This window comes from Artemia sp. Qi Xiang Cuo, chromosome 7, assembly GCF_049724085.1.
Source record: "Artemia sp. Qi Xiang Cuo chromosome 7, ASM4972408v1, whole genome shotgun sequence".
NCBI lineage: Eukaryota > Metazoa > Arthropoda > Branchiopoda > Anostraca > Artemiidae > Artemia > Artemia sp. Qi Xiang Cuo.
The window spans coordinates 48,280,473-48,294,060 of record NC_142800.1 but is presented as its reverse complement, the minus strand read 5'-3'; the positions used below and the strand labels follow the sequence as shown (position 1 = coordinate 48,294,060).

At 35.9% G+C, this 13,588-nt stretch overlaps 1 protein-coding gene across 1 annotated transcript; it reads left to right on the top strand.

The window, feature by feature from the left end:
• Window positions 1-6,946: 6,946 nt before the first annotated feature.
• Window positions 6,947-7,786, top strand: LOC148950358 (uncharacterized). Its single transcript, XM_089091846.1, has one exon. It carries the CDS (start codon window positions 6,947-6,949, stop codon window positions 7,784-7,786), a length of 840 nt encoding a protein of 279 aa, XP_088947972.1.
• The last annotated feature ends 5,802 nt before the right edge of the window (window positions 7,787-13,588 follow it).

Sequence of the window (13,588 nt, the reverse complement as noted above, 5' to 3'; positions counted from 1 at the left end):
AATAAATGAATACTCATGAGTAGCTAAGCATTTTTGAAATCGTCACCGCGTTCGTCACCTTCGTAGAGAGCCTGTACTGGACTGGACCATTAGGCCCATAAGGTATAACACTGTCTAAAACGTGGTCAATATCGCCACACAGCAGCCCAAGAAGAAGTAGAAGTTGCTCTCGGCCATTTGATCCGATGGAAAAAAGGCAAAGCAGAAGGTAAAATAGTATGGAAAACAAAATAAACAGGCTTTTTTACGCCCAGAAGAGGGATTTTGGTTCAAAATTTCGGTTTTTCGACGAAATTCCGAATTTGTTGCAACTTCTTTTTCTTCTTGAAGCGGTTGACGGCGTTTTGAAAACATACTGTCTTGGCTAATGGTCCACGGCGTCTGAACCGCAAATAGCTGCGTCGTCAGCGCAAGGAATTTCTAGCGCGGCTGCGTGCTAAAAGAAGAGCCAAAAGGATGAAAGCGGGAGTAGTGGGATCGGATCAGGGAACTAAAAGGCGACTCACTGCATCCTTTTCAGCCTAACACAACAGCAAGCTGAAATTACCAAAATCATTTGCAGAAGAAGACGTTTGAGAAACCATTTTGAGCCCTTCTGAAGGTCTATAAATAGTGTAGAAAATGAGAAGCTTCATTCTTGTAGTCGGACTTTTGTCAGCTTTTTCGGTTCGAGTCGGACATTTTTCGGATTTCGGACCACCACGGTGTCGGAAAAATAGTCGGATTTTCTGTGGTCGGGTGTCGGAATTTTCAGGATTTTCAAAAAGAGGGAACAGAAATCTAGTAGGAACAAAGTGGAAGCACTGACTGTTTGTGGTCTTTTTCGAGTCTCATCGATGGGAGGACTGTGCTGTTCTGTTTCCTTGTGCAAAGGATCTTGAAAAAAAACCCAAGACCTAAAACTACCTGACAGTAAGTAAAAACAACTTCTTTTAGCCTTTAGCCCTAACATAGTATTTTCAACGCCAATGCCTCGTGAAGTATTTGGTGAGTTATATGTTGCAAAAAGCGTGATTGACTTGTAAATAAGTCAAATGAACTATAAAAAGTAGACTAGACTGTAATTTAACCTTGGGTTGGTAATACTAGTGGTTAAAAGGGCTATCTACATGGTATTGCCTGATAAGTTTGTTTAGGCCTATGCTAGCCTATGCAGACAATGCACCTCCCTCCTAATGGTTCAGATATGGTCCTGAACTATATAGGCCATTTTTTATTGTTCCTTTGCTAATACAGGTTTGCTGTACCCATAAAAATCACTGTAGGCTGTAAGGGATTTCAAAGAAGTTATTGAATAAGTATTTTTTAAATGTGTGTAAATTTTGGCTTGTAATACTAGGAGTTGAAAAGGCTATCTAGGTTGTAGTGCCTGATAATCTGGTTAAGGCATATGCTGTGCAGGTAATGCACCCTCTTCGAATGGTTCAAAATATGGTCCTTGACAATATAGGAACTGGCAAGGACTAGTTGTCTAAATATTATTTAAGGCGTAGATCAATATGAAGAAAACTATGGTAATGTAATTAATAAAGTGTATTACACTTTATAAAGGAAGACTGTTATGGTCTTATTGTTTTCTTTTTGTAGGCCGACACATTATATATCTGAAAGACAATCAGAGGTAAATTTTCAGCAGTTCATATTATTGACTTACAAATAAAGTAAACATACTACTTGATGCCCTTTTTATGCTCTTAACAAATATAATGATCATTTTTGTCAAAATGAATCTTACCCCCATCCCTAGGCTATATATACCACTTCCGGTTATATATTTGTAAATGAGAGGAAGGGGGGGGGGTAGATTTTAAACTGACCTCTCATGTGTATCAGAATTAAAATGTACCCCTACTGCCCGAATATGAAAATATACAACCAGAATTAGTAAATATAGAGGTGGGGGTAAAATTCATTTATGAAAAAAAATTATTGTTATATTTGGAAAGAGCATAAAAAAGGCATCATGTAGTATGTTTAATTTATATGCAAATCAATGATAAGAACTGTCAAAAATTTACCCAATCAGAATTCGAGGGGTTTTGTCAGGGTGACAACTATCATGATGAGAAAGTATAAATTCAGGAATCTAACAGTTCCAGTTGTATTTCCAGTTGTTATGATTTATTTGTAATTTCACTTTTTCTTACATTTAGAAACATTAGCAAAGGGGGGAATAATTAATATATTTCTTTTTTTTTAACATATGTTCCACCAGTGATATATATAAATTGAGTGATAAAATTATATCGAATACAATTTTGGAAATCTGGGCCAATGGATAGGTTAAGTATGTCCTGGGAAGGTGTTCTGAAGTTCCTACCTCCACTCCTCCCTCTAGAGGGCCCTGACCTTTGATTTTGAGTGAAACCTTGCAAAAAAGATCTTCTGCTTAAATGAATTACAACAAAATTTTCAGCTTCACAACTTTGCTCAATCCCAAGTATTAAGGTTTTAAAGATACACAAATACATTTCCTATATTTAAAAAAAACACTGATATGGCTTAAAATTCTACTCAAATAACAGGAATTGTATTTTCAGGATTAAAGCCAGAGGAAAATAAGCCAATAACTGAAAATTAAGGTAAAGAGTTGTTTCGTCAAAATTCAATAGGTTCTACCTGTTACGTAGGCAAATTTCAGGATCCTTTGGTAGGAGGAGTGGAGATAGGTAATTCAAAATAACAACACAGGATATAACATAGACTGTAGATCCATATGTCTTTTTTGTAAAATTATAATTTATCTAATTTGGACTATCTTGGATAGGGGTTAGGTTAGTAAAAAGAAACTTTCAGGGTTGGGTCTACTGGATTAATTATATCCTTGGATGTTTTTCTTAATTGCATACCCTCACTCTCACATCCAGAGGGTCCTGACCTTTGATGACCTTTAAAAATCTGTGTGTTATAAAAGTGAAACCTTGCAAAATAGATACTTGCCTAAATTAATTACAAAAAATATTTTTTTAGCTTCACAACTTTGCTCAATCCCATTTTATATGGTCTTAAATTTATGAAAATACATTTACTAAATTTTGAAAAAAAAAAACCGAGGCTTAAAATTATACTAAACTAAAAAAAATTTAATTTTAATAACTAAATCCAGAGAAAAAGAAAATGATAACTAAAAATTTATGTAAAATGTTTACTTGTCTAAAGTTAAATAAGCATAGACCTGTCATGTAGGCAAATCTCATGACCCTCGAGAGAGAGAAGGAGTAAAGATAGGTACTCCAAAATACCATCCTGGGACTTACTTCATCCTGTAGATCCATCCGTAAAACATTTTTCGAACCGAACTCATTTCCAAGATAGCCAAAAGTAGCTAAAGTAGAATTTTATTCCAGCAATTTATTGGGGGGGGGGCAAAAAGGCCAGATTCATGGGCTATAGTATATTTTATCCAATTTGTTGGAAAAAACTATGGTAATATAGGCTAATCATTAAAGTGTATTGTACTTTATAAAGGAAGGATGTTATGGTCTTAGTGTTTTCTTTTTTCCCCTGCCATCCTCAAACAACACCACTAGTTTTCATCCCAAAGAAAAATTAATAGTAAAATTCTAGTTTAACTGCTTGTTGCTGTCTTGGAAAGGGGTTAAGTAAATGAAACCTTCAGTAATGAATCCAGGACCAAAAACACAATCTAAGAAGGTATTACTAAGCTTCCATGTTAACCCTCTTCTGATTTCAAAGTCTTAGAAATTTGCCTACTGGGCAGGTTATACCTATTGAAATTTTGACAAAACACCATATTACCCTAATTTTCAATCATCAGTTTCTTTTTCTGTGATTTTAATTCTGAAAATGCAATTCTTATTATTTGAGTAGAATTTTAAGCCATAGGCCTATCAATGGCTTTTTTCTAAATTTAGGAAATATATTTGCAGATCTTTGAAACCTCATGAATTTGGATTGAGCAAAGTTGTGAAGCTGAAAATAGTTTTCTTGTACTTAAATAAAGCAGAAGATCTATTTTGTAAGGTTCCAGTATCAGATCACAAAGATTTTGAAAGGTCATCAAAGGTCAATGCTCTCTCGAGGGGGAAGGAGTGGAGGTAGGAACTTCAAAATACCTTCATATGACATACTTTAGTCTACCTGTCCCTGATGTAAAATGGTGTTATGTTGAAATCTTAAATGGTATAGTCCATAGACCTGTCAATCAGAGAAGTTTCTAAGACTAAGAAATCATAAGATGCTTAATGTGGAAGCTTGGTAGTAACTTCACAAAGTGTGGTTTCGGACCTGGATTCATAACTGAAAGTTTCATTTTCCTAACCTAACTCCTTTTAAAGATAGCAAAAAGTGTAACAATTTACTTACATTTCTGTCAGTTAGCAGTGTAAAACATCTTAAGAAAACTGAAAGATAAATTCTCACCTTGAATGTTCCTTAAAATGAATGGAAGCTTTAGCCTTACGAAACAATGGTAGATTAGCCTCGTTTTTATAATGCCAAGCCTTTACAAAGCTAATACCAATATCATGTTATGTATCATAAATCAAATAATGTTTACATTTCACAGCAATTATGAACTCAAGTATTTTTGTAAGGGAGGGGGGCCATGAGGGTAAGCTCTCACTATCGGCCAGGGAACGGGTTTTAAGCTTTTGGTTGTATTCAATTGTGGGGGAGGGGGGTGCCCCCCCCAAACAACACCCCTTATTATTACTGACCTTTTGGATGTTAATTCCTTAAGGTTTAATTAGTATGTGCAGTTCGTCAACTCTAGAGTTAACTTTGAGTAACTTAAAATGGACCCTGTATCGTTTAACAATGTAACCTAACCATTCGTTTAAATGATCTCTCTTCTAATAAACAAATGTTTATATTATACATAAGTATTTTAAATCTAAATTCATTTCATAGTACGCAAATTTGTTCTCCTCTATGAAATAGAATTGAAAAGCATCAGGGTTAAGCATTTCAATCCACCTCTGTTCATTTTAAAAAGGAATAGTGCCAGTTGCAGCCATATTTATCATTTCTGGTGCTTGTACCCTATTTTGGATTTGTTGTGGGAGGGGGATTATTTGATTGATGTGAGGGAGTTACACCTTATTCTAAATTACCCAGTTGACATTGTAAGATAAAAGAGTACCACAATTGAGTGTTTGATTCACTCATCTATCTAATTGAATGCTGATGGGTTCTGATGAAGTTGTGTTACCTTTATCTTACAATATTACTTATAAATCAAAAGAGGAGAATTTGAAAGTATCTTTTTCTTCTTTTCATTAGTTACCTAAATTTACACTTCAGAGCAAATTAAGATCCATCTTGATCTGTGAATTGCTCTAAAAAATTGCTCTAAAAATTGCTCCATTTTTTCTAAAAAAGTTCTTTCACGTTCTTTGAATAATTTGGGCAAAGATGTGAATTGGTTTTGAAAAATTACGTTTTTAGTATCTAAATCAAAAAAGAAAACCGAAAGGAAGTTTTTCTCCCCCTCCCAAATTTTCTTAAATTGGCTGTGCTGTAATTTTCTAATTTTATGAAGCTTTTCTCATCTACCCACACAACTTCCCGTTATTCATTGAAATTATATTCTTTTTTATCAATCATACTCGGGTGACACCCTCGGGATGGCGAAGAGTTCTAATAAATTGTCCTGTCAGTGCCACAAAGCCTAAAAGTATCATTATTACAAAAAACAAAAAAAATCCTCAGGAGCACTGTGCTAACAAAATTTCTTAGGGGTGCCTTTGCACCTTCGTGCCCCCCTAGTTAATCCACTGCATTCGCCCATTTACATTAGTTTGCAATCCCTACGAATTTGATCTGTGAAGACTCACCAGACAGTCCCCTTCAAATCTCTGTTATAAGACTCTCCTTTCGATGTACTGAAAAAAATTCTCTTTCTGAAAATCCCAGAGGTCTCAATGCTTATTACCATTCCCACTGTTGGTTGTCACTGGACTTGCATGGTCGCTGAGCAGAGCAAGGACACTACTACAATCACGAGTCAATGATCCAGTCAGAGTTTTCACAATCCTCAGGGGCTATCACTTCCTGCCCTTCAATGTGGAATACGTTCCAGGTCAGAAATTAGTTTTCCTCCCCCAGGAGAGGATTTAAGCTTGCAGTTCTATTTTTAATTAACTGATTTGGGATACAAAGGCTACTTGAGAGATTTTGGGAAGTGATAAGCCCTGAGGATTGTGGAAAATCTGGCCACTCATCAGCCCTTGTTACAGCTATCATTCTAATAGTGGAATTATATTTCAGGTTTCCTTTCACAAGCTTCCAAGTGATAAGAATCTGAGAAAGGAGTGGCTTGTGAAGATACGAAGAGATGAAGGTCCCTTGTTCCGAATCTCAGATGCCTACACTAGAGTATGTTCTAGACATTTCAACACTGAGGACTTCTATGTTGGTTTTGCATCCGGAAGAAGAGAACTCAAACCAGGATCTATCCCAAGTATTTTTCCTTGGGCAAATGAATCATTGTTCAGGCAAAAGGCTCCTAAAGAAAGACAAGTTAGTGAGAAACATCACAAAGGCCAGAAAAAAATCAGTGCTGAGATTACTCAAGTTGAAGATGTGTCTGCAAGTGGGCTACTGCACACTATATCCATCAAGGAACTTTTTGAAAGTGGTGAAGGCAATGAACCTTGTGAAATTTGTGAAATAACTAGCTCAGTGACTATTAGCAGTAGCAGCGATAATGTGAATTCCAGTTTTTCATCAATAGTTATAGAACTAGAAGAAATGTAAAGGTATTTACAAATTGAACTTCAAGAAAAACAGAAAGAGAGGGAAAAACTGCAGCCAATTCATATGGACAAAAAGAGAAAATTTTTTGCCTTTGATCAAGCTTTGAAAGATAGTACATTTAATTATGCTAACGTGAAAAAGTATAACACCGTCCTGCAGTTATATACTGGGTTCACCTGTTCATCTGACTTAGAGTATTTTTTTGAATTCAAATAATGTGGTGATAATGTTGAAAATATGGCTCACTGAAGCTCTTTTGAGAGATCCCAAAGGTTCAGCTAAGATACGCAACAGAAAGCTCTCTGGTTGTGATCAGTTGCTTCTTGTCCTTTGCAGGCTAAAAGTGGGATTATACGAACAAGACCTGGCATTCCGTTTTTCAATTAGTCAGGGGACCGTTAGCAAAATCCTTGTGAGCTGGATCAATTTCTTATATATACAGTTGGGAAGACTTGTTCTCTGGCCGTCAAGACAATATGTCGACAGAAATATGCCAGATGACTTTAAAGCTGAATATCCCACAACTCGTGTTGTGATCGACGCAACTGAAATTCAGTGTCAAGTTCCTTCGTCATTCCTAAATAAAACTGTGTCTTATTCGTCATACAAAAGTCGGCAGACTAAAAAAGGTCTCATTGGCATTGCCCCAAACGGCATTGTGACGTTCGTATCTGAGTTGTACGACGGGTCCATCTCTGATGTAGAACTTGCCAAAAGATGTGGAATCCTGAAGATGCCATATGATGATGGTGATAGTATAATGGCTGATAAGGGTTTCCGCATACAGACTGACTTACCTTCTTGCGTAAGCCTAAATATTCCCCCGTTTCTTCAAAATGCTGGGCAATTTGCAGCTTCTGATGTGATCGAAACACAGAAGATTGCCCGCCTCCAAATACATGTTGAGAGACTCATAATGCAAAATAAGTGCTATGTGATCTTAAGAGAAACAATCCCAGTTTACAGTGTCCCAGTTACCTATCAGAGGTTGTCTGTTTTTTCAATACTGAAAGTATTTCTTAAACACATGATCAGCTATTCAGTGGACGAACAAATGCAACGTTAAAAAGTCATTTTGTTCCTTTGAGTCTTATTTTATTTTAATAATATGCAGATCATATTTTGAAGTATATTGAAGGGTAAATAAAGAATTAAAATAGAGGATACACAAATAAAAGTTCAAAGTTTTTTTTATTATCTAACCGTATTTACAGAAACAGAACATTTTGTAAAAGCAACTAATACAACCAAATCTTATTGTAAAATCATTTGAAAAAAGACTACGTTTTCTAAAAATTTAAAGAGGCTGAGTCACAAGTTCGAACCGTAAAAGGTACAGGGATTAGGAGGTGCAGTGGGGGGGCGGCCGCCCCCCAAACCCCCGCGGCCTTATATAAACGGGTCTGTGCTCTCCTCAACGCCTCGCTCATTACGCTAAATTTTGACGTTATCACAACTCTTTTAAACAATAAAAAATTTAGCATAAAGAGCGAGGCGTGCAGGAGAGCACAACCCCTGTCATATACGGGAGCGGGGGTTTGGGGAGTGGCAACCTCCCCCCAGTACCTCCGCAAACCAGCACGGGTTAAGGGTAGAACATGTGACTCAGCCTCTTTAACTCTTTAGAAAACGTAGTTTTTTTCAAATATTTTCTGCACGGTTTTTTACTTTATTTTACTTTTTTTTGCTTGAATATCTGTTTGCTGATGTTTTCAGGTGTTAATGTTGGGGGGCTGCCCCCACCCAACCCTTCCGCTTTTGAAGATTCTTGTGTTGATGCTTTTAATTCCTGAATACTCAAATCAAAAGCACAGTAAGATTTTATTTTTTCAACTTTTTTTCGAGTATGTGGGTATACAGCATGTTATCAAAGAAGTGGAAACTTACCTCTAACCTGAACGCCGACTCTGATGTTCTTCTGGAGACGCCTGTTGAGCCGAAGGATTTAATAGATTGGATTTAAAAAAGAAACTGAGTTTCTTTTTAAATTCAGTATATAAAAAATTTTCTCTCACAGGGAATCGAACCCGGATCTTCCGCCTGACAGTCAGGAACAGCGACCATTGTACCACAGAGACACTAGTTATATTGTTTTAGTCTCTCGTATCTATTTTTGACGCAAGCAAATCCCACAAAACTTGATATTTGGTTTTTGAACAATAGGAAAGAAAGGATTGGATTAATCTAAAATTTTGAGGATAATCTCCGAGACCCAAGCAAAGCTTATTTAATGTATTTCGTTCCGATCAGACCCCTGGATTGGGGGGGGGTGGTGGGAAAAATTTACATGGGCTCTTATAGGAAAACGAAGTTTTTCGTAAATATAATTCGGGGGATAATTTTTTCGGTCTGAAAATATCAAAAGGCCCTAACAGGTCGAAGTCCGCGTCGAATGAGTCCTCATTCACCCGGATCTGTTGCCAACTGTGGCCTGTAGGCGTGGCTGATAAAAAAAAGAGAAATGAACATTAAGTGGCTATATTTGTTTTTTTTTGGAAAACCGGGAAGGAGTGATCGGATTGAGCTGAAATTTCGAGAATAAGCTCCCGGGCCCTAGGAAAGCTTAACCTCTAAATTTCAGCCCAATCGGACAACGTTAAAGGGGGGCTGTGGTCGGAGGGTTGAAACTTCCAGCCCACTTTTACCCATGAAGATAAAGTCAGAGGGGGTGAAATTTTGCACGTTTCTTAGTTGGAGCTTGGGCTACAAAATGCGATCACTGCTGTCTCTCTGCGACCGCTAGGACCGGAAATCGCTTAACATTGTGGTGGGTCTCCTGTTTAGGGGCATAAGTGTGGATCATTGATTTTTAAGATATAACTAAACAAATAAAAATCTTAGAGTTCAACTCTCAGAGATGATGATAGAGATTTCGTGCATTTTTTACAAAACAAAAAAGAAACAAAAGTACTTAGAACAGTTTTCAACAACAGTAAGAAGTAAACGCTGACAGTAACTTAGAATGAACGTAGAATAAATGTAAAAAACGCTATTTCGTATTGACACAACTGAAGTCTTAACTATACACAAGAAGGGTCCATATGTAATTATTTCTGTATGCCCTATAATATGGTATTCTGCAACAGTTTCTACCGGATAAAACAACATTAAAGGAAATAACAAGAATAATTTATCAATTTGTAAGGGAAAATAAAGTACCCAGCCAAATTAAAGAAAACGGATTTGACTAGTGGCCGAATTTTTGATGAAAGACAGGTTTTAGTTAGGTTTTTATATATATATATATATATATATATATATATATATATATATATATATATATATATATATATATATATATATATATATATATATATATATATATATATATATAGGTTAAAAAAAGAATGCTTATATTTGCAGGAATTCATAATCACATAAATCAAAGGAATTCTGAATCACAAAAATCAAAGGAACTCAAAATACATTACTTCGACATTTCCGAAGTGTTGCTTCTGCAACATGGACCGTTACTGAAACTTGAGCGTCAACCAATCAGCGTCGCAAAGCTCAACTGAAACGTGTTCGCAAAGAAATTTTTTTCAGTATCTGGTACCTGTGAGGGGTTATCTTTCGTGGTTTCTGGATACGTCGAAAAGGTTTATCACGTTAATAAAAGGACCTCAAATTACAGAAGCTCAGACAAGTATTCCAGATAATGTTGAAAATAGAAATCAGTCAGAGTTTTGACTTCATTTTCCCAAAAACATTATCAAAAGGTATCCTTTGTATTATTATAACATTTTTTGTCCATAATACAAAGTCACACCATGATAGTCTAGTAATGCCAAGTTGCCCTTGGATCTGATAATAATATTGGTGGTCTTTTCTCAAGCATGTGAGGTATGGGCATTCAGCTAAAAACTGTTCCTCAGTTTTGTCTCAAAGACTATATGGGTACTTGACTTGAATACTACATTTTGGGTCTCTTTCGCATGTGTCAAATGCACGTCTGTCAGGAGACGTAGCTAGCCAGTACTCTGCTGATATAACAATCCTACAGTCCGTAACCAAAACATCGCTTCCTCTTTCTTTCACAGTTTTTTTGTAAATTCGAACAGCAGTTGCTACATGCGTCCTTCCCCACTTTACATTCAGCCTGTCTGCGAGAATTTTTTTCAATTTCTTTGGCTTCTGATGCTGATACTCTTAAGGAGTCTATCACTTGCTGCTGTTTTGGATCAGTATTTGTCAACATGTAACTACCTGTACGCTCATACAGAGGAAAATCAGGAAACTCAGCAGTCTTGAACAATGCACTGGTTACAACACTGAGATTGGTTACAATACTACAAGTAGGATCATCTACTTGTACATGGTTGGTCAATGTTGACAGCACTGGGCATTCCAATAATCTATTCTGAACAAGCTTGGCCTGGAAATATTCTCCTCTGTCGATGCCGTCTTTCAAAAGATCTGCAAGAAAATCCTTTTTTAAAGGTCTACTTAACACAAAAATACAAGTTTTAGCATGCCTTGGACTTCAAACTTAAAGTGCTTGCATCAATCTGGAAATGAGAGAGCCAGCAGCGTAGCCAGGATTTCGTTTCGGGGGGGGGGGGTGTCAGTCTACATAATATAGTAGTCAAGAAAGCAAAAATGGCATTAATTGTAGTGATGGATTCAGGATTTGCGATGAAAGGAGGGGGGGGGGGTGGAAGAAGTAAACAGTGCTACCGTGTCGCGAGCAATTTTAATTATAGTCAATGTCATCCTAATTCATTTGGACCGTAGGAATGGACGACGAAACTGTGGAGAACTATTTAACTATGGTAAGAATTTTTTGATGATCGTAGTTTTTAAGAGCTCGATTTTGATAAAGTAGATGGTTTAACAGAAGTGCGGCATATCACAAATCATTAGATACTTTAGAACTATGTACAATCAACAGGTTTAATCGCACATATATGTAATACTTTTAAACCTATCTTTGAAGCTTAAATTATCTTGGAACTCGTTTTGTGCAAAGATTTTATGTTTTAAGAAAATGTCTAGTAATAAATGTCATTTTATATTTTTTTTTTTCTGCTCATAATAAGTTTGCTGAATAGTTAAGGATATAAAATTATTTTATGGCATGAATCAATAAAGTTTTGTATTTACAACTAAAGTGTGCATTTTTTTTTTTATGAACAAGTAATTAATCTTTGGCTCCTTAATGCATCCCACCTACAGGACCTAATCTTCTGTGCCGACTATACTATTTTGATGACCCTTGGATGGTGAAGATTGCTAATGAATTGTCCTGTCAGTGCCAAATAGCTTAATTTTTCTGTTAAAAATGCATTTTCAAGTCTCTATTACAAAACCAATAAAAGAAAAATTCCTCTGGTGCAATGTACCAACCCATCCTTAGTTACGCAACTGATGATAAGTTCTAGGGTTTTCGATATAGCCTAGTACAGGCTAAACCTACTACCCAAGCTCAGGAAAAATCAATCCAGAATCCAGGTGATGTACAGCCTTGCTATTAACAAGATTATCAACAAAATTAACTCACCAGTGCCTTCTGAATTTCAGGAAATTCCATAAGTTCCATGTTTGCACAACAAACCTACCAACAATATGGCCGATTTTCGCGCAGCGTTGCAATTCAGGCGGAAAAACGAATAAGGTCTATGCCGGAGAAATCGTATCGAGGTTTTAAAAATTTTTTGGGGTGTTTTTTACATAAAAGATAAAATCATTTAAAATAAAATTTGTTTATGATATTACAAATCGATGCAATCTTATGTTTTTTGAAGATGTTTTTTCTTCGTCAAGATGTTCGTGGCTTTGCCAACACATAACATTAAACAAAATTTTAATATAAAAATTCAAAATTAGAATTAGAAGTTAATAACGAACATCAGGGTATTTTTTTCGGGGGGGGGGATTTTAAACTAAACAAGAGACACTTCATGCTGTTACTTTTGCACAAAGGGCGATACCTCAAGAACGGCTAAGGGTACTACGTTGAAATTGTCACGACATGTTCAATGGGAAATTGAACTAAATCAAAATACACTATTTTAAAATTGTTTAATTTTCTTTTGCGGGGGGGGGGGGGTCATTAGGGATCCGTACACATCAAACCTGATCAATAAAATCTTTTCGTTTTATTTTATTGAAAAGGGACTTGTTTTCTGTAATTTAGAGTTTTCTGATAATTATAAATTTTTGATATACTGAGTCATTAAAACAAAGAATATATTTTTCGTTTCATGTTTTTCGAAAATTTTGCAAAATTTCTGGTAAATAGTCATTTTATTCCTGATTAGTTTCAAATCCTGTTAAATAAAAACAAACTAATATTAATTTACTATGATTTATTTTCGAAAAGCTAGATGTCCTCTCAGGCGATTAGGACATTTTTATCAGAAAGAAAGCATGTTTTTACTATATAAAAAAAATCTAGAACCTTGATTTGTTAATGTGAAAATTTTTCACAACATTTGAATTTATCAAATCATACTTATTTGGCTTTTGAGCTGCCTTGATCAGGAAGGACGTGCTCCAGGGGCAAATTGTGCTTTGGGACAGGGGGGTAGGCCCCATCCAGACCAAAGCTTTTCCACCTAGAAGACCTAATTTTGTCCCCCCCCCAGCTTGCCATACGTTTCTTCAAAATATATGGTCCAATCTCAAATAATCCTGCATCATTCAAGGATCCAGATAAACAGGTCAGTTTTTTTTTTAGTAGCCTAAATCTTTTTCTGATTTTGGCATTTTGAATGACAATTTTGTCCAAGTCTTGATTGGAAAATTTTTCGTTTACCATTAAAATTTTGAGATAAACTTTGATATCATGAGAAATGTTTTATACTTTTTTTAAAAATCTAAAGACAAAGTGATAAGTTCATTGAATGTTATTAGAGCATTGCAACCG